The 22,283-nt window shown below is 39.0% G+C and overlaps 1 protein-coding gene and 1 pseudogene across 13 annotated transcripts in view; both read right to left on the minus strand.

Moving 5' to 3' along the window:
* Positions 1-22,283, minus strand: part of ZNF248 (zinc finger protein 248) — a 59,706-nt gene that overhangs the window by 14,190 nt on the left and 23,233 nt on the right. For 6 of the 13 annotated variants that reach the window (XM_063669788.1, XM_063669789.1, XM_054436925.2 and 3 more), the window contains one exon: positions 16,229-20,387. In XM_063669788.1, the coding sequence (XP_063525858.1) occupies positions 18,886-20,387 (1,502 nt within the window). In that variant the 3' untranslated portion in view covers positions 16,229-18,885. Of the gene's footprint in view, positions 1-16,228; positions 20,388-22,283 lie in introns of those variants that run through there. The other 7 variants (XM_063669791.1, XM_063669790.1, XM_054436927.2 and 4 more) reach the window with 3 other exon arrangements.
* On the minus strand, positions 5,890-8,203 carry LOC129006802 (serine/threonine-protein kinase tousled-like 2; annotated as a pseudogene).

Consider the following 22,283-nt stretch of genomic DNA (forward strand, 5'->3'; position numbering starts at 1 on the left):
GGGCATAAGGAACTTCAAGGCTCATTACAATGGTACTCCATGGAAAGGATGGTTAATGCTATGGAAGAGAACCCTGATAGAACATCATGAAAGACTGGAAGGATGACACCACTGGCACTGAAAGTGGCAAGACTGTTACAGAAAAAGCCATAGAAGCCATTGACCCCAAAACAATAAATTCCTTCTGGAGAAAACTATATCTGGATGTTGTATACAACTTCACAGAATTTATGACAGAGACAATCAAGGAAATCATAAAAGAGATCGTGGATATGGCAAAAAAAAAAAAAAAAAGGTGGTGGAAGCAGGAGAGTAAAGATTTCAATATATGAATCTTGGAGAAATTCAAGATCTAACAGATATCACACCAGAGGAATTAACAGAAGATGACTTGATAGAGATGAGCACTTCTAAGGCCCGACCATGAGGCATAAGACATAGAAGACGTACAAGAAACAATGTCGTAAAACAAACTGCTATTAGACAATCTGGCAGAAGGTTTCCAATTATTCGAGACTGCTTTTAACTTCTTTTATGACATGGACCCTTTTATAATACAGGTGGTGAAATTAAAACAAACAATAGGACTGTTACTGTATAGATACCTTTTTAGAAAAGCAAAAAATGTCAGACAGAAATTATGATGTAGTTCTGGAAAGTTATACCAGGTGTGTTTGCCTCTCCTGCCTCCCTTCCATCTCCTCCACTTCTTCTGCCTCTGCCACCCCTGAGAAAGCAAGACTGACTCCTCCTCTCCCTCCTCCTCATCGGCCTATTCAATGTGAAGACAATGAGGATGAAGACCTTAATGATGATCCACTTCCACTTAATGAATAAACATATTTTTATCTTCCTTACGATTTTCTTTTTTCTTCAGCTTACTTTATTGTAAGAATATAGTATATAATACATATACATAATACATGTTAATCAGCTGTTTATGTTATTGGTAAGTCTTCTGGTCAATAGTAGGCCACTAGTAGTTACATTTTGGGGGAGGCCAAAGTTATGTGCGTGTGCATGTGTTTGTGTGTGTTTCTGTGTTGGGGGTCAGTGCCCCTAACCCACCACCAATTGTTCAAGGATCAACTGCACTCACATCTGCTCTTTTTACAACTTGCATGGGATATTTTTTTCATTCTCTCACTTTTAACCCATTAGTGTCTTTGGACACAGATTAGAACCCAAGTCTCTTGTAGACAGTACTGTTCAATCACATTTGGTTTTATTTAATCCATTCTGCCAATCTCTGTCTATTGATTGAAGAATTTAAGCCATTTACATTTAAAGTAATTACCAAAAATGAAGGATCTACATCTATCATTGCGCTTTTGTTTTCTATGTCTTACAGCATTTTTGTCCCTCATTTCCTGAATTACAGTTCTTTTCTTTTTAGTACATTTTTGCTAGTAAAATCTTTTAATTCCCTTCTCATTTCTTTTTATGTATGTTCTCTATGGCTGTTTTGTTACATTTAACATCCTAAAGTCATAACACTATAAATTAAATTTATACTAGCTTAACCTCAATAACATACAAAAAACTCTGCTCCTACACAGCACTGTCCCCACCACTTTTTAAGTTATTAATGTCAAAAAGTGACTTCTTTATACACTGTGTCCAGAGACACAAAACCTTTTTATGCATTAGTCTCTTAAATCATGTAAAAATCAAAAAGTGGAATTACCAACCAAAGTTACAGGAATACATCTTTGTATTATAACTCCCTGTGCATTTACCTTTATCAGATATCTTCATTTCTTTTATGGCATTAGTTTTTGTCTATTGTCCTTTCATTTCAACCTAAAGGACTCTTTTTAGCTTTCTTGCAGGGCAGGTCTACTGCTATCAAACTCCCTCAGCTTTTGTTTATCCAGGAATGTCTTAATTTCAGCCTCACTTTTGACGGAAAATTTTACCAAATACAGGATTGTTTGCTGACAGATTTTTTTTCCCCTTCAGCATTTTGAACATTTCAACCCACTGCCTTCTGGCCTCCGAGATCTGATAAGAAATCTGCTAATAACTTTGAGAATAGCTTGTATGTATGTATGTTATGTATAAGCTGCTTCTTTCTTGCTGCTCTAAAACTTTGTCTTTGGCCTTTGACAGTTTGATTATAATGTGCCTCAGTGTGGGCCTCTTTGATTTTATCTTAGTTGAAGTTTATTGTGTTTCTTCTAGGTTTATATTCATATATTTCAGCAAATTTTAAAATGTTTCACCAATTATTTCTCCAAATTATCTCTATGCTTTCTCTATCTGGCACTCCGAACAGTGCATATATTCATCCACTTGATGGTGTCCCACGTGTCTCTTAGGCTTTCTTCATTTTTTTTTTCAGACTTTTTTTCTGAGACAGAGTCTCGTTCTGTACCCCAGGCTGGAGTGCAGTGGCATGATCTTGGTTCACTGCAACCTCTGCCTCCTGGGTTCAAGCGATTCTCCTGCCTCAGCCTCCCAAATAGCTGGGATTACAGGCACATGCCACCACGTATGGCTAATTTTTGTATTTTTAGTAGAGACAGTTTTACCATGTTGGCCAGGCTAGTCTCAAACTCCTAACCTCAGGTGATCTGCCCGCCTCAGCCTCCCAAAGTGCTGGGATTATAGTCATAAGCCACCGTGCCCAGCTTGTCTTTTTTATTTCTGTTCCTTAAATTTGATTTCAATGACCCTATCTTCAAATTCACTCATTCTTCTGCTTGCTCAAATATGCTTTTAAATCCCTCTAGCAAATTTGTTGTACTTTTCAGCTCCAGAATTTGTTTTCTCTATCTTTATTGATGTTTCCATTTTGTTTATAGTTTTCTTGACTTTGTCCACATTATCTTTTAGCTCTTTAAACATCTTTAAGACAGTGTTTTTAATTTGTCTTGTAAGCCCACAATCTGGTCTTTTTCAGGGACAGTTTCTTTTCTTTTTTGCTTTCAACTAGTCATACTTTCTTGTTTCTTTGTTCATCTTGTGATTTTTTTGTTGTTGTTGAAAACTGGACATCTGAAATTTATGGTGTGGTATCTCTGGAGATCAGATTCTCCCCATTACCCAAGGTTTGCTAGGCTTTTTGTTCTCATTCATTTATTTTTAAAAAATAGTTACAGGGTGTCTGCATATGAAAGATTAGCCTGAGATGTAAACTCAGGCTCTTCTGAGGTCACTTCTGAGCCTGGACCTTTTCCTGGGCATGCGTGGCAACTTTCTAAATTCCTCTGTATATGTGGTTGCTAAAGGTCCCAGTCCTTACGTTTCTGGTTCCGATAATGGAAAAAAAAAAAAAAGAGAGAGAGAGAGAGAAATGAAGGGGAAAAGCACGAAGTCTTTAAATCCTCAGGAATTCACTTCATCTAAAACGTGGGTGCTAGAAAGAACCATTTCACTTTCTCCACCCTAGGCTCTGGGAATGGCTCAGAAATTTTGCCAAGGAAGGGGGGATGAGGGGCAGGGGGGACGCAATTCATTAAATCAAAAGAGCATCTCTCCAGTGAATAAAGGGGAAGGACTTGCAACAATGGCAATGAGTTACAATAGCTGCTCACCTCTGTGTTTACACTTCCGTGTCTGCACCTCCATGATCAGAAGGAGCAATCAGTGACTACAGCACAGTTCCCCAATATTTGCAGGACAGGGTCCTTAATGCCTATCCTGGCTTCAGCAAGCTGCTTCAGGAACACATACAAAGCTGCTGGCACGGGTGATGGGTAGCCACTACCATGCTCAGAGCTAAAATTAACCACACGTAACCACAATTTGCCACACAAGCCTTCCTACAGGAAAAGCTTTTGAGGTCAGTATTGGAGGTTTGTTCTGACACAAGGGGGGCCTATTATTAGTTGTCTCTTTTGTTGGTTCACCTCTGGTAAACATGTGGCCTATGTTTAGCTTGGAATTCTCACTGAAGCTCTCAGCTTCTTCTTGTTTTTCATCAAAATCTCGTTTTTGAGTGCCCTTAGATTTGACCTTTCCTGTACACTCATTCAAATACGGTCAGTTCATTAGCAGAGCTTTTGACCTCTTGATTTTATGAATTGTTTTCCCCACTTGGTGAAATCTCTGAGCCATGCCCCAGAGGCTAAGGTGGAGAGAGTGGAATGATTATTTCTAGCACCCATGTTTTAGGAGAAGGGTGCTGGGTAGGGAGGGTAGGAGGGTGCTGGTCTTCTAGGCCTTCCTCTTCTGGCTTGGAACCTCCACACTACTGAGTCAAAGTAAGGGTAACTGGGCCCCTATATTCTCAGGACACCATGCCTGAGATAGAGCCTGTGTCATGTGAATGGGGTCTGGGTGGAAGGGAGTCCGGGATTTCTCCTCAGCTGTACTGACCTGCAATTTAGCCTCTTAAACAACCTGCAGGAGATGTATGAGAAATACTAGCAGCCTGCCCCTCCCATGTAGATGCCACTGCCCTCAAACGGGAGCTGGGAGGCAAGGGAGCTCTGTTTTCTTGGCTGCACCCACTTAGAGTTTGTCATATTGACCTGGGAGGAAGACGGGAGGGCACTGGTTGTGGTTCAAATACCACAGACTCTCACTGTTCCTAATGACTTTTAGTAGATTTTTCTTGAATAAATAGTGCTTAGTTGCTGTATGCCCTAAGAAGCACTTCCAAAGACCTATATAATTTTCTTTTTTTTTTTTTTTTTGCATGGATGAACCTTGATTTTTTAAAAAAATAGCACTTCAAATAAATTAAAAGGGACAATCATCAAGTGTTCAAATTGTGAAGGAATAGTTGAAAACTTAGAGAGACTCCAAGCTGCAGTCTTCTAACTTATTCTTTGTCCAATGGCAAAAACCCACACATCTCAATACTCCCACTCAATTTTTTCCCTACTGAGAGGAGGGAAGCAATTGCAAACAGGAGACCAGAGAGAGGAGAATGCTGCATCTGATTGGAATGAACATTGCCACGTACTTGCTAATACAGGTTTCACTTTACAACCAAATGTATTCTTTCAAAAATAAAAAAGGGGAGAGGGAAGCTGCATGTTTTTAAAAATTGAAATTATTTAGGGATAAAACACTAACTCCAGTGTCTTTAATAGGCAACAGCATTTTTTTTCCTCCGAAGTCAAACACCATCCCCAGCTGAGCCTTTGTGCTACAAACTTTTTAGAAGATGTTACCTAAACTTTATTAAAAGAACAAGTTTAAATATAGACACTGGACTAGCCTAGTCTGTATTTTCTTTTATTTTTTATTTGTTATTTATTTATTTTTGAGACGGAGTGTCACTCTGTCACCCAGGCTGGAGTGCAGTGGCGTGATCTCGACTCACTGCAAGCTCCGCCTCTCAGGTTCACGACATTCTCCTGCCTCAGCCTCCCAAGTAGCTGGGACTATAGGCGCCCACCACCAAGCCTGGCTAATTTTTTTGTGTTTTTAGTAGAGACGGGGTTTCACCATGTTAGCCAGGATGGTCTCAATCTCCTGACCTTGTGATCTGCCTTCCTTGGCCTCCCAAAGTGCTGGGATTACAGGCATGAGCCACCGTGCCCGGCCATCTAGTCTGTATTTTCAAGTCCACAATCTTCATCTGAAGCATTGCATCAGGAACCCCCGTGAGTCTGCCTGTTTTCAAGTTCACAGTACATGGAACCAGTTTTTCTTTTTAATTTTTTCCTCACTCAGAGCAGCCATACACAGTGGCCATTGATGCTGGAACCTCATGCGGGGCCTTTTCCTATGAGGCCTGGCTGGAGCTGCCCATGGTTTCTCCTTAAAGAGAATCCATGCTGTCATGCTCAATGGATGGGAAAAAAGCAAGAAAATAAGCACCTGGTTCAGGTTTCATCAGATCCATTCAGATTCTCTACGTTCCAAACCTGCTGCTAAATGCTATTTGTCCACTTTGTGTGTGTTGAACAGTTTGTGGCCTTGGAGTCAGTCTCAATTCGAAGAACAGCTGTTGGACGCCCCAAAGGTTGATGCAATAGCAGCCCCAGCAGGACTACTCACAGAGACCAATTTTCAGATATGATGCAGCAAGTAGGGGGTCACAGGCCAGTTGCTGGGCATCAATGCAGTCCTCCTTTCGGTAGGCCAAACATCGTCGAATAAACGCCTTTGCTTCAGGTGTTACTACTCATTTTGGTGGGAACTGCACTTCAGCAGCTTTAAGAATAGTATTCTCTTGTAGGATGTCTTGCTGAGACTGGTTATAGCCAAAAGGCTTCCCTCCAGAAAGACACTAATAGAAGATCACACCCACCGACCACACAACAACTTTATTTGAGCTCTGTGGTGGTTCTTTCTCAACCACAAAACTCTGGTGGTAAATTGCAATAAGTACCAGCACCTTGTGATGTCAGCTCCATGCCACCCACTGAATTGTAGCTATCATCATCCATGATCTTCGAAAGACCAAGCTCTGTAATTTTTCTCTCTCCACACACTGTACCATTTACTAAAAGAATATTCCCTGGTTTGAGGTCATAGTGTATGATGGGAGGTTTTATTTTATTTAAGTACTTTAAAGCATTCACAATCTGCATGATAATGGACCAAGCCTCTTTCTCTGACATTAATTTGTGCTGTTTCAGATAGAAGTTTAGATCATTTCCCTCACAGTATTCTAACACTGTACAAAATGAGTCAGTATCCAGTGAAGAGTAATCACACAGCTTAATTATTCTGGGATGATCCAGTTCTTTATGAATCCAGTATTCCCTACATGCATGCTTGTGGTAATTCTCCTTTTTCTCATCTCTCCAGTTTTTATTTAACTGGTGAATTTTCACAGCTACGTACCTTTGCTCTGTTAGTTTAAATGCCTTGTAAACTTCACTGAAACCTCGTCTACCCAAAAGTTGTAACAACAAATATCTGTCATTTAGCGTTGGATGATCTTTAAATTGTGAGTTATGTTCATTATGTATCCTTTTTAGTTCCCTGATACATAGATTTCTAACCTTTTCTAGCCTTTCCAGCTCTGCCTGGATCTCTGCTTCCTCCTTTTTAAGATGACCTAACCGGAGTTTGAAGATTTCTTCTTGTTCATGGTATTCTGCTAATGTTAACGTTTCATTTTCAGCTCCATTGGTCTTGCTTTTCCACTGTTTCTGCTCACTGGTTGCAGGAGGGTCCTGACCCATGGCAGGAGGTTTCCGCTTTGCTAACATTTTCCATTGTCTATCTCTTCCCTCTGTGAATTTATCCTTTTCTGATGCTTGATAAGATTCTGAAAAGCACAACCATCTGCCCACTGTCCAGTAAACGAGGCCCCATGTCGGACAGTAGTAAAGTGGCCCAATCTCAAGCGGTCTTGCATGCTCTTATCTCTACATGCCATCTTCTCTTTTTGACTTTTCTATGAGGACTTTCTTGCTCATTGTCACACATCTATTTAATCATCCTTGTATCTCTATAGCATCTTTTGCTGTTCATCAATCTGCTGTGTCAAATCATAGTTGGCTCTTAATAAATTATCTATTCTTCCCTCCTTCTTAAGTCAGAATTCTTACTGTTTTCTAGTGCAGATATTTTTTCTATTGTGAGGTCAGACTGGGTCTGTCTGTGCCAGATGGAGATCTGTTTTTGGGAGCTGCAGGAATGCTCTGTGTTGCCAGATCCCATAGATGAGGGACTGTTTTGCTGAGCTGAAACAGAAGTGAAGCAGAGGCCAGCTCCCCTCTGCTCCTCCGTCGCCTCCTTTGCAGAGCTGCCATCTAAACCACAGAGGGGCTGTTCTACTTCTCACAGTAAGGGATTGGATAAGGAATGTTGCGGTGAGGATCGTGCAACTGGTGGAACACCTCTGTCAGGGCTGGTTCCTGGCCCGCTTCGCCCAGCAAACTCAAAGTAATCACTAATTTTATGTCCCCCAGCAGTGCCTTTCCCTTGGCTAGTTCCATGTGGTTCAGTTTTTCTTTTCCACTTTCGCTGGTCATTCTGCTTTTTCTCGGGAGTCTCTACTTCTTTATCACTCAAGGATCCCACGCTGCACAAGCTCTGGTTGGAAGACTCACTATTAAGTGGTCCCTTTGTTAAATCTGATGTACTCTCCTTCATTTTGCCTTTTGTTTCCTGATTCTCCAACTCTTGAATATTTCCCATTCTGTTTTGCAATGTATTTATTTCTTCTTGCATATTTATTGTTTTTTCATCTTCTTTTCTAGTTTTCCTTACTAACACCTACTCTAGTAAACCTGGCCTCCAATAGTTCCTGCCATCGTGGGTCCAGGCTATGCAATTCTTCCATCATTTCTGGCTGGCAGAGCGTCTCCCGGGACTAAAGGTGCTCTGGGATCCCAAAGACCTATATAATTTTAATCAGTTATGCTCACTTCACTGAGAAGTAGGTCTACAGAGGTCCTTATGCTGCCATTGTGGAAGTCATGGTAACTTTTTATATTTATTGCCCCACTAGAAAATAAGTTCTATAAAAGCACAGAGTTTTGTCTGTTTCATTTAGAAATAACTCCTAAGCAACTATAAAAATGACTTATACCTATTGGTTGGATGAATATATTTAGGATTTCCTTGGTTCTTATTTAACTCTCAGAATAACCCCACAAAGTAAGTACTACTGCCATTCGCATTTAGAGAGGAAGAAACTGAGGTTTTCAGTAGTTAAATTACCTGTCCAGTCACATATTTGTTAAGTGTGGTGGATGTATATGCAGGCCTCACTGACTCCAAAGTCCATGCTCTTGAACAGTGTGCTTTACTATGGATCGCTCACACCCCTCAGTCCAGCTCTTACTAGACGGCCTTTAACAACTCTTCAATCACATTCAAGAGCCTCACTCCGCAGTACAGACAGCTGCAGAGGGTCAGTTCTTCTGGAATTAAGGCCTGCACATTTTACTGAACATACCTGGCCACTTACACAGGGAGCTTTCCTCAAAGAAAGCAACAAAGGCAACCACAGCCAACACACTGCTCAGTCCCAGTCTCTACCCTTACTCCCTCTTCAACCCTGACCCTGGAGCACAGCCTATCCTCAAAGGCCTTTACCTACATCCAGGACAGGCTTGAAAACACAAGACGCTAATGGATTCCAATAACAGTCATTTGGAGTTTTGGATCCCACCTACTATAAGCTAATCTCACCTTCTTTTCTCTGTAACTACCAAATACCACTGAACTCCCCTCAAACCAATTCCAATTCCAAAGTGCACAAACTTCCTCTCCAGTTCTCTGCCCAGAACCAGTTCTCCAAAGGATAAAGGCTAAAGACTGGAGCCTCAGTAATCAGCTCCCTCAGAGGCTGGAGACAACATAAGCCCCACATAAGGGGCTATGCCTTCCCCTCCCGGTGTCGTCAGAGGCCCAACTCACCACATTGCTGAATTTAGTGTCCCATGAGCCACTGTAGACACTCGGTAGCAATCATTCCAAAAGTTGTAATAAGTTGGTGCTGCTCAAATTAATCTCTCCCTGGAGGCCTTGCCCCTTCACAATCACAAAGGACATGGTCTGGAGTGGTCTTAAATAACAGCCTGTGTCTACATAGAAAGCTACCCAAACTGCGTATCAATTTCACTTGTGAACACAGAAAAAAACATTTAAATAAAGCTGAGAATGAGAACAACAATTAAAGTGTTATCTCCATGACTGTTTTTTTTCCCAGGTTGCAAAATACATCAACTTGGAAAAATTACATATATATTAAACAAAAATGAAAAAAAATTCAGAAAACAATCTAAAAGAAATGATTCATTCTCTCAGTTCATTTGAAGTGCAAAGTCTGACATTTTTAGAAAGGGCGTGATGCTTTGTGATAATCTCTTCACTGAACTGTGTACCATGAGAATCTTCAGTGGTAAATATATATTTATTAAATACATATTAATCAAATGTCTCTGTTATATTCATTATAATAATATAGTCAAGATCCAGGGTGTCCAATCTTGATCAGGGGTGTCCAATCTTTTGTCTTCCGTGGGCCACAATGGAAGGAAGAAATGTCTTTGACCACATATAAAATACATTAACACTAACTAACGATAGGTGATGAGCTAAAAAAAAAATAAAAATAACACAAAAAAAGCTCACAATGTTTTAAGAAAATTTACAAATTTGTGTTGGGCTGCATTCAAAGTCATCCTGGGCAACATGCAGCCCATGGGCCACAGGTTAGACAAGCCTGATCAAGATGTTTACACGTTCTATAAAATATCTAGAATTAAATAAATGCGCGGTCTATGTGAAGGCTATAAAACTTGGTCAAGATGTTTACATGTTCTAAAAAACACACAGAATTAAATGTGTAGGCTATGTGAAGGAAACTATAAAAGTTTATTGAATGACAGCTTAAAAAATGCAAATAGTGGCTGGGCACGGTGGCTCACACCTGTAATCCCAGCACTTGGGAGGCTGAGGTGGGCCAATCACGAGGTCAAGGGATCAAGACCATCCTGGCCAACATGGTAAAGCCCTGTCTCTACTAAAAACACAAAAATTAGCTGGTCATGGTGGCACGTGCCTGTAGTCCCAGCTGCTCGGGAGGCTGAGGCAGAAGAATTGCTTGAACCTGGGAGGCAGAGGTTGCAGTGATCCAAGATTGCACCACTGCACTCTAGCCTGGTGACACAGCGAGACTCCGTCTCCAGAAAAAAAAAAAAAAAAAAAAAAGCAAATAACAGGAACCAATCATTTTTTTAACAAAAAAATGAAGGATATTATGTCACAACATTCCAACAAATTCTCAACGTTCTGTATTTTCAAATCTTTTGTACTGGTGCTAGGACAATGTAAATTTTGTGTGAAATAATGAGGGGGGTCAAGAATTTTGTGAAGATACAGACTAAAGCTTGACTAGAGATGTGTCTTTATTTATTTATTTATTTATTTATTGGTTGTTTTTTGAGACAGAGTCTCACTCTGTCACCCAGGCTGGAGTGCAGTGGCACGATCTCGGCTCACTGCAACCTCCGTCTCCTGGGTTCAAGTGATTCTTGTGTCTTAGCCTCCTGAGTACCTAGGACTACAGGCACATGCCACCATGCCTGGCTAATTTTTGTATTTTTAGAAGAGAGAAGGTTTCACCATGTTGGCCAGGCTGGTCTTGAGCTCCTGACCTAAGGTGATCCACCCACCTCGGCCTCCCAAATTGCTAGGATTACAGACGTGAGCCACCATACCAGGGCAAAGATGCATCTTTAATGGCTAGAATAAACTAAGTATTTTAGAGTCTGAAAAAAAATATGTAAAAGCCTAAGACGATGTAAGAATTCAGTATATGATAATGGTGGCTATGTCAGTTTTCCAGAAAAATGGAACCAGTAAGAAGATGTATATATAGAAAGAGCTTTATGATAAGGAATTGGCTCACCTGATTATGGAGGCTAGCAAGTCCCAAGATCTGCAGGTTGAGTTAGCAAACTCGAGGCCCAGGAGGACTGAGAGTGTTATTCCAGTCTGAAGGCTCAAGACCCAGGAAAAGCTAATGTTTCAACTGAGTCTAAAGCCAGGAAAAAGCTGATATCCAGTTTGAAGGTCACTGGTAGGAATTCTTACTCATGAGTGGTGGCATTTTTGTTCTATTCAGGCCTTCAATCAATTGGATGGTCCCACCCACTCTCATCTGCTTTACTTAGTCTACTGATTTAAATGTTAATCTCATCCAATACCCCCTCACAGATATACTCAGAAAAATGTTAGACCAAGCATCTGGGCACCCCATGACCCAGTCAAGTTGACATATAAAATTAACCATCACAATGACATTTCAAAGTAGAGAGAAATAGGCCTATTTAATAAATGGTGTTGGGGTAAGTGGTTCTCTCTGTAGATCACATGGTACGTGTAAATGTTTACCTCACATAATAAATATATTTCACATGTAAATATAAAATGTAAACTACCAAAGCATTTAAAAATTATAATGAGCATTTATAATCTTAATGTTAAGACTGCATACCAATTGCAGAGGCAAAAAATTATTTTAAAGTTTGTTTTTTTTTTTTTGAGACGGAGTCTCCCTCTGTAGCCCAGGCTGGAGTGCAGATCTTGGCTCACCGCAAGCTCCACTTCCCCAGTTCACACCATTCTCCTGCCTCAGCCTCCTGAGTAGCTGGGACTATAGGTGCCCACCACCATGCCCGGCTAATTTTTTTTTTTTTTTTTTTTTTTAGTAGAGACAGGGTTTCACCATGTTAGCCAGGATGGTCTCGATCTCCTGACCTCGTGATCTGCTCGCCTTGGCCTCCCAAAGTGCTGGGATTACAGGTGTGAGCCACCACACCCAGCCAAAATTACTTAAAAGCTTGAAGTAATTTGAAAACTTAAAAAAAAAATTCCCATAGACAAATGTTAAAGTATACCTCCCAGAAATGAGAAAGACTATCCTGTTGATATGTTGTTCATAAAGTGAAAAAAGCAAGTTTCCATTGTTCCTGTAAAAAGGTAAACTATGTACTTAGATTTGTAAGAGCACATAAACCAAGAAAATATCTTAATAATCTTCCATGACTAGCTATTATAAAATGATGAGCACCTCAATTAAAGTGAGCCTAGTGATATAAGCCAACATTAAGAAAGTGAGGGTTAATCAATATTTTTAAATTGTTCAATGTCTGTAGAAAATTTAGAAACTAAAATGTTTAAGAAATATTTTATCATGTCATATTAGTAAGTTTGGAATTTTTTTAACAAAAAAAAAAGAACAGCACCCACTGTGACAATGGTGGGCCCACATTTCCAAATTTTTTCTTTTGTTTTTGAGACAGGCACTTACTCTGTCTCCTAGGCTAGAGTGCAGTGACAGAATCACAGCTCACTGCAGCCTAAACTTCCCAGGCTTAGGTGATTCTCCCATCTCAGCCTCCAAAGTTAACTGAAATTATGAGTGTGCACCACCACACCCGGCTAATTTTTTGTATTTTCTGTAGAGACAGGGTGTCACCATATTGCCAAGGCTGGTCTTGAACTCCCAGGCTCAAGCATTCTTCCCAACTTGGCCTCCCAAAGTGCTGGGATTAGAGGCATGAGCCACCCCACCCAGCCGTCACATTTCCAAACTTTGAATGGGAATGAAATCCATACAGACCTCCTGGAGTCAGTTTCATTAGAACTGAAAATAAACTCACCCCTATTATCCAGAGAGTAGACTCTGAGAAATTAATTTGAAGATGACAACTTGGTTGCCCTGTGTCTGCAGGTAAAAAAAAAAAAAAAAAAAAAAAAGGGAGAGAGAGAGAAAACTTGGACAAGTGTAGAAAGGTACATGCTCAAAGGTGTTCCTCCATAATGTTCATTTGTAAGAGTAAAAATATGGGAAGCTACCTAAAAGTGAGCCATTGATAGGGTGTAGATAAAATATTGTTGATCCATCAGAGAAATTTTAAGTAGTTGTAAAAATGATCAGGTAAGGGTAGAAAAACTAACATGGAAAACTGTTAATCGTGTACTATAAATGAGTTCACCATATATATTGTATTTCCATTGTGTAAGTGTGTGTGTGTATCCTAAAAGGACACTGAAATATAAGAAGTAAAATAAACCAAAAGTCCCTGACAAAACTATCACAACACACAGATAACAGAAAGTACTATTTTCCCCACTAATTTTCTCATATAAATAAGTGGAAAAACACATTTTCAGAGAGTGTAACCCTATGACTTCTGTGGTAAAGTCATGTCAGTGATTTTAATGTCTATTTTCTGAGTATTATTTCCTCATCATTACCTACTAAACTAACTCCATGTTGTTTCATGGTTAAAGTTTTTCACAGCCTTTGATAGCACCTGACTGTTCTTCTAAAGTTATTGACATTCAGGTACGTTTTTCATCACTACCACTAACATTACCAGTTTCAAAACTTAGGTAACATTTCTATAGGAACTTTAAAATATTTTTAACTGTAATAACGTAACAATAATATCTGTACAAATCACCATATCATCTGAGAAAACTAAAAACCATACGTAATAGTAGTATCAATTCATCTACAGTTAATTTCCTGTGGATGAGCTGATACTACTATTTATTTCTCTTTAGAAGCAATTAAAAATACAACTTAAAACTCTCCGGCCATGCCTGGATCTAATTCCACGCAACAAATCTCTTATGATTTTGTATGTATTCTAGCATTTGATTAATATTCTGACCATATTTCTTGATTTGTAATACTCAAATGCCCATAAAACTCCAGTGTATTAAAAATTCTCTACAGGCACATATATATTGGTTACAGTGCGTGGAAAAAGGCCCAGACAGAACTAAAAACCAAGTTACTTTAGGAAAGTGAACCAGTATGTGGGTGAGGTGGGTTGAAGATAACTCATCTGTCAAATGCCAAAGAAGATTTATTCTTCCAGAAATGGCAGCTGGTGCAGACATCAGCATAGGGGAATCTAGGCCTGAGAAAGCTAAGGAAGTCCCACTATGTCATGGGCACCAGTCATAGCTGCCAAGCTTCTCCAAGTTCATTTTCTGTTTTAAGGGATGTTATCAGAGATCCACAAGAATAGGGCAAGCCTTTACTAGGGGTCTGAGTTGAAGAAATTCTGAACTCTTCTTTTCTGAGGTCTTGAGCTTCCTTTAGGGGATCAGTAAAGGGATAATTTTTGGCTGTTACTGAAAGCAAGCTTACGGGTAAGGCCCACTTTTGTAGAGAGGATAACTACCCCATTCTGTAGACAAAGAAACCAATAACAAAGAGTATTTGGCCATACCAAAGTATGGACTCCAAACATGGGATAGCTTCATATTAGTCATCAGTTCTCACCTACCAAAGTATCTGAGACCTTGCTCTTCATAAGTGCTCTCTAGGAGAGACACTGGTTCTTTGTTGTCTGAAAGAGAAGCCTGGGAATGCAAGATCTGAGAAGAGTGGTAGGTTGGGAAAAGGGAGTTGGAGTTCCTCAGATAAAGGGAGGAGGTTGGGTGTGCAGTGTTCAGTCACTGGGCGACAGATGAAGACTCAGTAGAAAAATAGGAATAGGAATAGGTAAGTCTTCCTCAGAAAAGGAGAGATATGACAAAAAGATCCAGGGCAGTCACAGCCACAGTCTCTGGTTGCCAGAAGCAAATAGGGGTAGGGGTTGAAGGCATCAAGGATACCCAAGGGCTGAACCCTCCCAGAAGCAATAGTTCCACATTTCCCTGCTAAATACAGGTAGGGTGTGAAGTGACAGGGCCCGCTAGACCAGAGGAGGGTAATTTCAAGACAGAAAGCAGGCCCAATTCCAAAAACAGGCTCTTAGGAGTTTATCAGAAAACTACTTCCAGGCACTGGGAGTGATTAGTCATTTCAGAAACCACAGATCTATGACCGAGCAATTCTCATCCTGGTTTAAACATGAGTGCACTGGGGGATAAACTGTTCATTGTGAGATCAGTTTAGCGTATGGGAAAAAGTATTTCTTTTAATAGAATGCAGTGTAAGAGAAAATATCAAAGTACATTACAGGTAATTAGGGTAAGGGTCTCACGAAACAGAATCTTTTATTGGTTTACATGCATGTGTTAGATACACACATGTGAACACACACTATTCTTCGAGATATTATCCACATCACTCCTCCCTCAATGTAGCCTGCTCAGTGAGGTCTTTTCCTCTCCATCCTATCTAAAATCAAACCTTGTATCTGACAACTTTTCCTATTTTGATTTTTCTTTATGGAGCTTATCATAGCCATCTTCTTCTCTTTTTTCATTTTTGTGTTGTGGACTGACTTTCAATAGATTACAGACTTTCAATAGATTACTGACTTTCAATAGATTACAGAGCAAATCTACTTTCTCAATATGACTGCTGGAAGCAATAAGGACACAAACTCTCTGGTCTACAGTGACCTCCCAATAAAAATATTCTAGGAGGGCTTGTCACTGGCCTATTTTACAACAAACTATCATTTCTGGATCAATACAAACGTGGAGGACATGAAGACACAGTACTCTGCGGAGCCAGGATTGGGGTAAATGCCACCCCGTGATCACAATGATAGGTTCTAATACTAGAAGAATGCAGAAAAGTTGCATTGAGCAGTCAAAAGCAATAGTCATAACACATATTTAAGTACATAATAAAAATGTATCAAACTAACACAAGAAAGGGTGAATTAATCAAACAGTGTGGAGACAACTGGCTATTTATTTGGAAGAATACAGAGCTGCTTACCTTACACCACCTACAATAAGAAACACCACAGGGACGTATGAATAATGTAATTTAATATAATGTCTGCTTCACACATGTTGAAGGAGAGACATACCTGTGTAGTTCCAAAGGGAGTTTACTTATGCCAATAGGAAAGCAGAACAAACAGAAACACTTGACTTGCAACTAGTAGAGTAACTTTATTTCTAACACTGAGCCGTCTACATAGGAATTTACAGAAATGAAAAACACTGTGCTGCTTATTCTCCATTTCTCTCCTCAGATTCTCTCTCCACCCTTCTCTGTGCCCACCTGGGCTCTCCAGCAGATGTATCTGGTTGGTTTCTCCAAAGACAGGCACCAGCAATTTGGCACCACAGTTCTGGTAGTAATGATGTCTCTTATAAGGTGGCCCCTTCTCCATGACAGCAGTTCTTACTGGGCCCTGGTAACACTGTTTCCATCCTTGCCCTTCAAGGCTCAGAATGGCAATGGCTTCCTGCTGATACAAGTCTCTGGGTGTTTCATTGTCCCTTGTTTCTGGCCCACACCACTGTAATCAGTCTGCCATTAAAATGTTTTTAGTTGGAGAATTCTGTTTTCCACCAGAAAGAACCATGGCTGATACAAACAGCCATCCCTATATTAACTTGTGAAAAGAAATAATTCTTCCCCCTAATTACCATATAGAACATTAACACTTAGAAAAATATTCCTCTGTGTCAGCTGGAATGCCTTCAGCTCTAAGTATCAGACAGCCCTAAGACCAAATAAAAAACAGTTATTGAGGGTTATACAAAGTCCCAGTAGAGAACAGGTATAGAGAGCAGAGTAGCTCGGCAGCGTCACCTCTGAGCTGGCTTTTCCCACCTTGTGCACTGTTATCTTCAGACTACTGCCCTTCAGAGATAAAAACGATAAGCCAATACCATGTTACAGACATGAAAAAGCCCAGCAGAAAGAGTCTCTTCTCATGTCATGACAATGTTGTATCAAGGAGATCTTTCCCAGAAGTACTACACAATACTTCCCAAACATCTCATTGCTCCCAAGTTCACCCCAACAAAATCATTAAAATGGAACTTCCATGATTAGCTTTGACTAATCTGGACTTACCACCTAAGTCATCTGGGAGAAGGATGCACAAAAATGTAAAATTTAGCTCAGCAAGGATAAAGTAGGGAATGGCCATCACGTGGGCAGTGTCTCTTAGAACTGCTGACCAATGTGTTCCAAGGGGGCAAAAGAAACAACAGGACAAGGGAGGCAGAGATACTCTAAAATACTAATACGCAGAACTAGTGTTACATAGACCATGACTAAACAGATACACAATGAAATATCAAGTGTATGAAAGGAGCCTTTCATTACATACCGCCACTTTTTAAGGAGTGCAGTATTACTGCTTGTTAACCTTTGCATAATTTATGTAAAAACCATTCTTATTAACAGCATTTACATTACAGAATGACCCAGAGGTAGCTGAAAAACCTCAGAAAAGTACTGTTTAACTTCTTTACTGAAGTGATAGTTCAATAATGGCCATATTCATGCATATATGCCAGGAAACAGTCAGAGGAAAGGTACGTGATATAGTTCTTTGTGAAATAATATTTCACTAAAAACATATACTGGCCAACCTACAAAGAGACTCCGGTAGTATTTAGAGTAGGACGGATTCAGAGGTAGTTAAAAACCTCACGGAAATATTTTTGGCTTCTTTCTTGAAGACGCAGTTCAGCTTTAAATGGCCATAGCCATTTATTTATGTCAGGAAATAGAAGGGGTATGTGGTTTGTATTGCCAAATACGTTTTCATATATACACAGTGATGTGCTGTAAATATTTGACAGCAGGTTCTCTGAGAAAATTAAAACCCTGATTTATAGTTTGTCAATTTCCATGGTGTAAACACTCCCACTAAGTCCAAGCTACCAAGACAGCACTGAATGTGGAGCTGGGAAGAGACAGATGTGCAGTGCACACTATTATACACTATTTTCATCATACAGATTAAATAAGTAAAACAGCAAAGGTAATAGTGAAATGTAGCAAAATAATTAGGAAGTGATGAGTGCTGAGTATTTATTACCTTTGTTTTTAATTTAACTGTTAAGTTTACATATTTTAAATAATGACTGTTTTTAATAACTGGCTCACAAAATTCCTTAAAATTTAACAATCAGAACTTTTAAGTCAGTATGAGGTTATATGAGCACATCACTATATTTAAGTATGTGTGTAGAAATATATTTACATATACACACAAACATATGTACATACACATATATAATTATGTCAACCTATAAAGACACCAACAGTATTTAGTGTAGAAAATATTAACACATACCATAGTAGTTACTCAATTAAGGGTACGTATTTTCTCCTTATGATCATGTTGAGTTCCAACATACAAATCAAGCATACTCAAATTTATTATATTTGCATACTCACATAAGGTTTACAAACATCGGGGACTCTTCACATATATGTTTAATGCTGCTGTCATTCAACTTTTATAAGCTTCAGATTCCACTGTGAATATGGGTATAAATAAATATTGTCCATTATATTTACAATAAAATTTTGGTATCACGTCTGGAATATAACACTAAACAACATAAATTCCAGATAAATATTTTCACCATATTACTTAGATGAATAGAATTCCCCTCAGTACAAATTTTCTAATGAAAAGTTTTAATTTTTCTTGAAAGCTTTTACATATTCAAACAAGAAGTCATTTTCTACAAATTTCTGACATTCTTTGGCTTTCTCTGATCTCCTTTTTTGAAACTGTATAACCAATTTCACAAGTGTACAAAGGCTTCTAACATTCAGGATGTTGAAAGAGCTTTTACCCTCATGTGAATTCTCTGATGTTTGGTGAGCACTGACCTCTGGCTAAAGGTCTTCCCACATGCATTACACTCATACGGCTTTTCCCCTGTGTGAGTCCTCTGATGTTTAGTGAGAGCTGATTTTTCACAGAAGGTTTTCCCACATTCATTACACTTATATGGTTTCTCCCCAGTGTGAGTTCTTTGATGTACAATGAGGTTTGACTTCACACAGAAGGATTTTCCACATTCATTACATATAAAGGGTTTCTCCCCTGTGTGTGTTCTCTGATGGACAGTGAGGGCTGATCTGTGGCAGAAGGATTTCCCACATGCATTACATTCATAGGGCTTCTCCCCTGTGTGTGTTCTCTGATGTTCAGTGAGGTTTGACTTCACGCAGAATGTTTTTCCACATTGCTTACATTCATAGGGTTTTTCTCCTGTATGTGTTCGCTGATGGTTGGTCAGGTGTGGTTTCTGGCAAAAGGCTTTCCCACATTCAGTACATTCATAGGGCTTCTCTCCTGTGTGTGTTCTCTGATGTTGAGTGAGGTTTGACTTCTCCCAGAAGGTTTTCCCACATTCACCACATTCAAAGGTTTTTTCTCCTGTGTGAGCTCTCCGAAGCTGGGTAAGATGTGACTTCTTGCTGAAATTACTCCCATTTTCATTGTAATCATAAGACTTTCCCCCCATGTGTACTATCTGATGTTTTAAGACAGTTGACTTTTCCCAGGTTTTGTCACTCACTTTATATTCACGGAGAATCTTTCTTGTGTAAGCTCCCTGATGGATAATGAAAGCTGAATTGTCACAGAAGATTTCCCCATATTCATTATATTCATAAGGATTGTCCTTTGTAAGAGCTCTCTGATGTCCAAACCTTAAATTCATGCAGAAGGACTTCCCGCAAATACTGCATCCATACGGCTCCATTTCCAAATGAGGTCTTTGAGATATATTGAGCTTTAAACTTTCAATGAAGGTTCTTCCACATTCGTTATATTTACAGACTGTCTCTCCTATCTGAGATCTCTTATTTGTAAAAAATGCTGCCTCATCATGGAAGCCTTGTCCATTTTTGCTATACTCAAAAGATTGGCCAAAACTTGGCTGACTGAGATCCTGGTGATAATTAATGGCATTCCTTTTTTGATCATATTTATAAGACTTCTCTCCAATAGGGATTTTCTCATGCCTAATATCAAGGAGCAATTTCTCACATACATTAAACTCATCAGGCTTCTTTCTGGAACAGTTCTTTTTACTAATAATTAAGCCTGAAATATTTTTCAAACTCATTTCACATGAGTCACATATTTTATAGGGATAATTTCTTAAAGAAACAGGGTCTGTGCCCAAATTGAAAGTTTTGCTTCCTCTGTCTCCATTTTCTACACTTACTGTTTTGTTGTTGTGGAATAGAAGCTCCCAAAAATGGTCATCTTCATTTTCCTGGCTGCTCTCTAACATGTCATCAACTTTCCATTTCCTTTCTAGAAATGAGAAAAATAACCACATCTTATGAACCTTAATACATTTCTGATGGAATCAGACTCTTAACACAAATGCCCTATCATACAGTCAATTCTTTTGTTTTAAATTCAGTTTCCTGGTGTGAACTGAGTTCAAGTGTACATTTTCTTTACCCTCCAAGGTTTAGGTGGAAAACATAAAACATGCTTCAGTGGAAACAGGGAGAGGAAATTGGCAATGATATTTAACACTTTATAAATATAACCTTCAAAACTGAAAAGAAAAGGTGAAATAAAATTCACAGCACAGGGAACCAGAGTTGCTGATTCAGAAACAGAAAAACTTGGAGAAAATGGGGTGAACCTAACAGAGACAGTGAACACTGAATAAAGTGATGGTGAAGATTAGCAGACAAGGGGTTTCAGAGGATGCATTAGGTTTGGTGGAGACAAAACAGAGCTTGGTCCTAATCTCCTCACACAGTTTACTGGGGTGGAATTCCCACCAGAGTACATGCTTCTTTCTATCTTTGAATCAGCAAGAAAACTAACTTTCTGAAAACACCAACTTCCTTGGGTTCAAAAGAATAGTCCTATATAGCCCAAGATCCAGTGTTTTAAGTTTTATTGAGAAGAAATAATTTTTTTTAATGCTGTAGGAAAAGCATACTAGGGAAGGTGAAATAAACTCAAGACATGATAAACAGGAGATGGAGATATTCTGAGAGCTGTTCTTTCAAAGAGCAGGAAATGCACAGAGAATGAGTTCAAGGGAGTTGTTTTTTTAAAAAGGAAATAGAGTGGTAGTGAGAAACATAAGAATTAGTTTTGGCAGAGGTAAAGCATGGTTTACACCCTCATCTTCTCAACATCATGCAAATCTATTAAAAATATTTCTGTGCAGTTTGGCTAGAGATTAGACTCTCAGAAATTGCTCATCCCTAATAACATACCTTCCACTCAACTAGAAACATTTTATCCTTATCTCTCCTTAGATCCTGGATATCCCTCAGTGAACTGCTACTTTAACTTAAAAACAAAAACTAATAATAATAGCAAAAATCTCTATAACATCTCTACCATTTTAAGGCTCCACTTGCTCCATCCTTTAGAAGTTACTGTCTATATAATTCATTGTAACTAAATCCCTTGCTCAATGCTATCGCCTCTATTGTGACCAGAGTCCAGATCTTGGCAGGTGTTACTATAATGTAACTGTACATTATTCTTATAAAGCAACGTGCACTGAATTATTTCCAACCTGTACCTGATCAACTATAATACACGAAGACAAAATATGGGAATATGTATTTAAGAAGAGTATCATAGAATACTTTCAGAATGTATGAAAATGAATGCTCTCTCCTAAATCTGGCTATACAGATAATCAACAAAGTAATTATCAAAATACCCAAGTTAGTAACAGAGCCCCTTCTCTTTTGGAGAACAAAAATCTCAATACAGAAAGAAAACCTAAGCAACCCTAAGCCATATGAACAGGTCTAAGTTTTTGGCATACAGCCACTGGTGAGTTAATGTCATAAAATCTGGGCTATTTAAGTTCCAGCAAAAAATTAAGTTCTAACTTAAAACAAGTGAAATAATAACAAGCCATTACTATTCAATGTCTAAACACTTTACAAATACAGTATGAATTACTTGAAAAAAGGCAAGGCAAACAAGAACGGAAGTTTTTCAGTAAATGAGAAAACATTTGCAAATAAAATTTAAGATATAGAATAGGATGGGATTTGACATAAATTTTAGGGAGCAGAAACAAAGAAATTTAAGACAGGTGGCAAAGGACTACACTATTATAGTCATTGAAAGGGAAATTTACTGAGCAGCTCCCTTGTTGCGATCTATTGAAAGTCAGTCCTTGACACAAAGGTTTAATATTAAAAAAAGAAAAGAAAA

This window comes from Pongo pygmaeus, chromosome 8 (genome assembly GCF_028885625.2).
Source record: "Pongo pygmaeus isolate AG05252 chromosome 8, NHGRI_mPonPyg2-v2.0_pri, whole genome shotgun sequence".
NCBI classification, from domain to species: domain Eukaryota; kingdom Metazoa; phylum Chordata; class Mammalia; order Primates; family Hominidae; genus Pongo; species Pongo pygmaeus.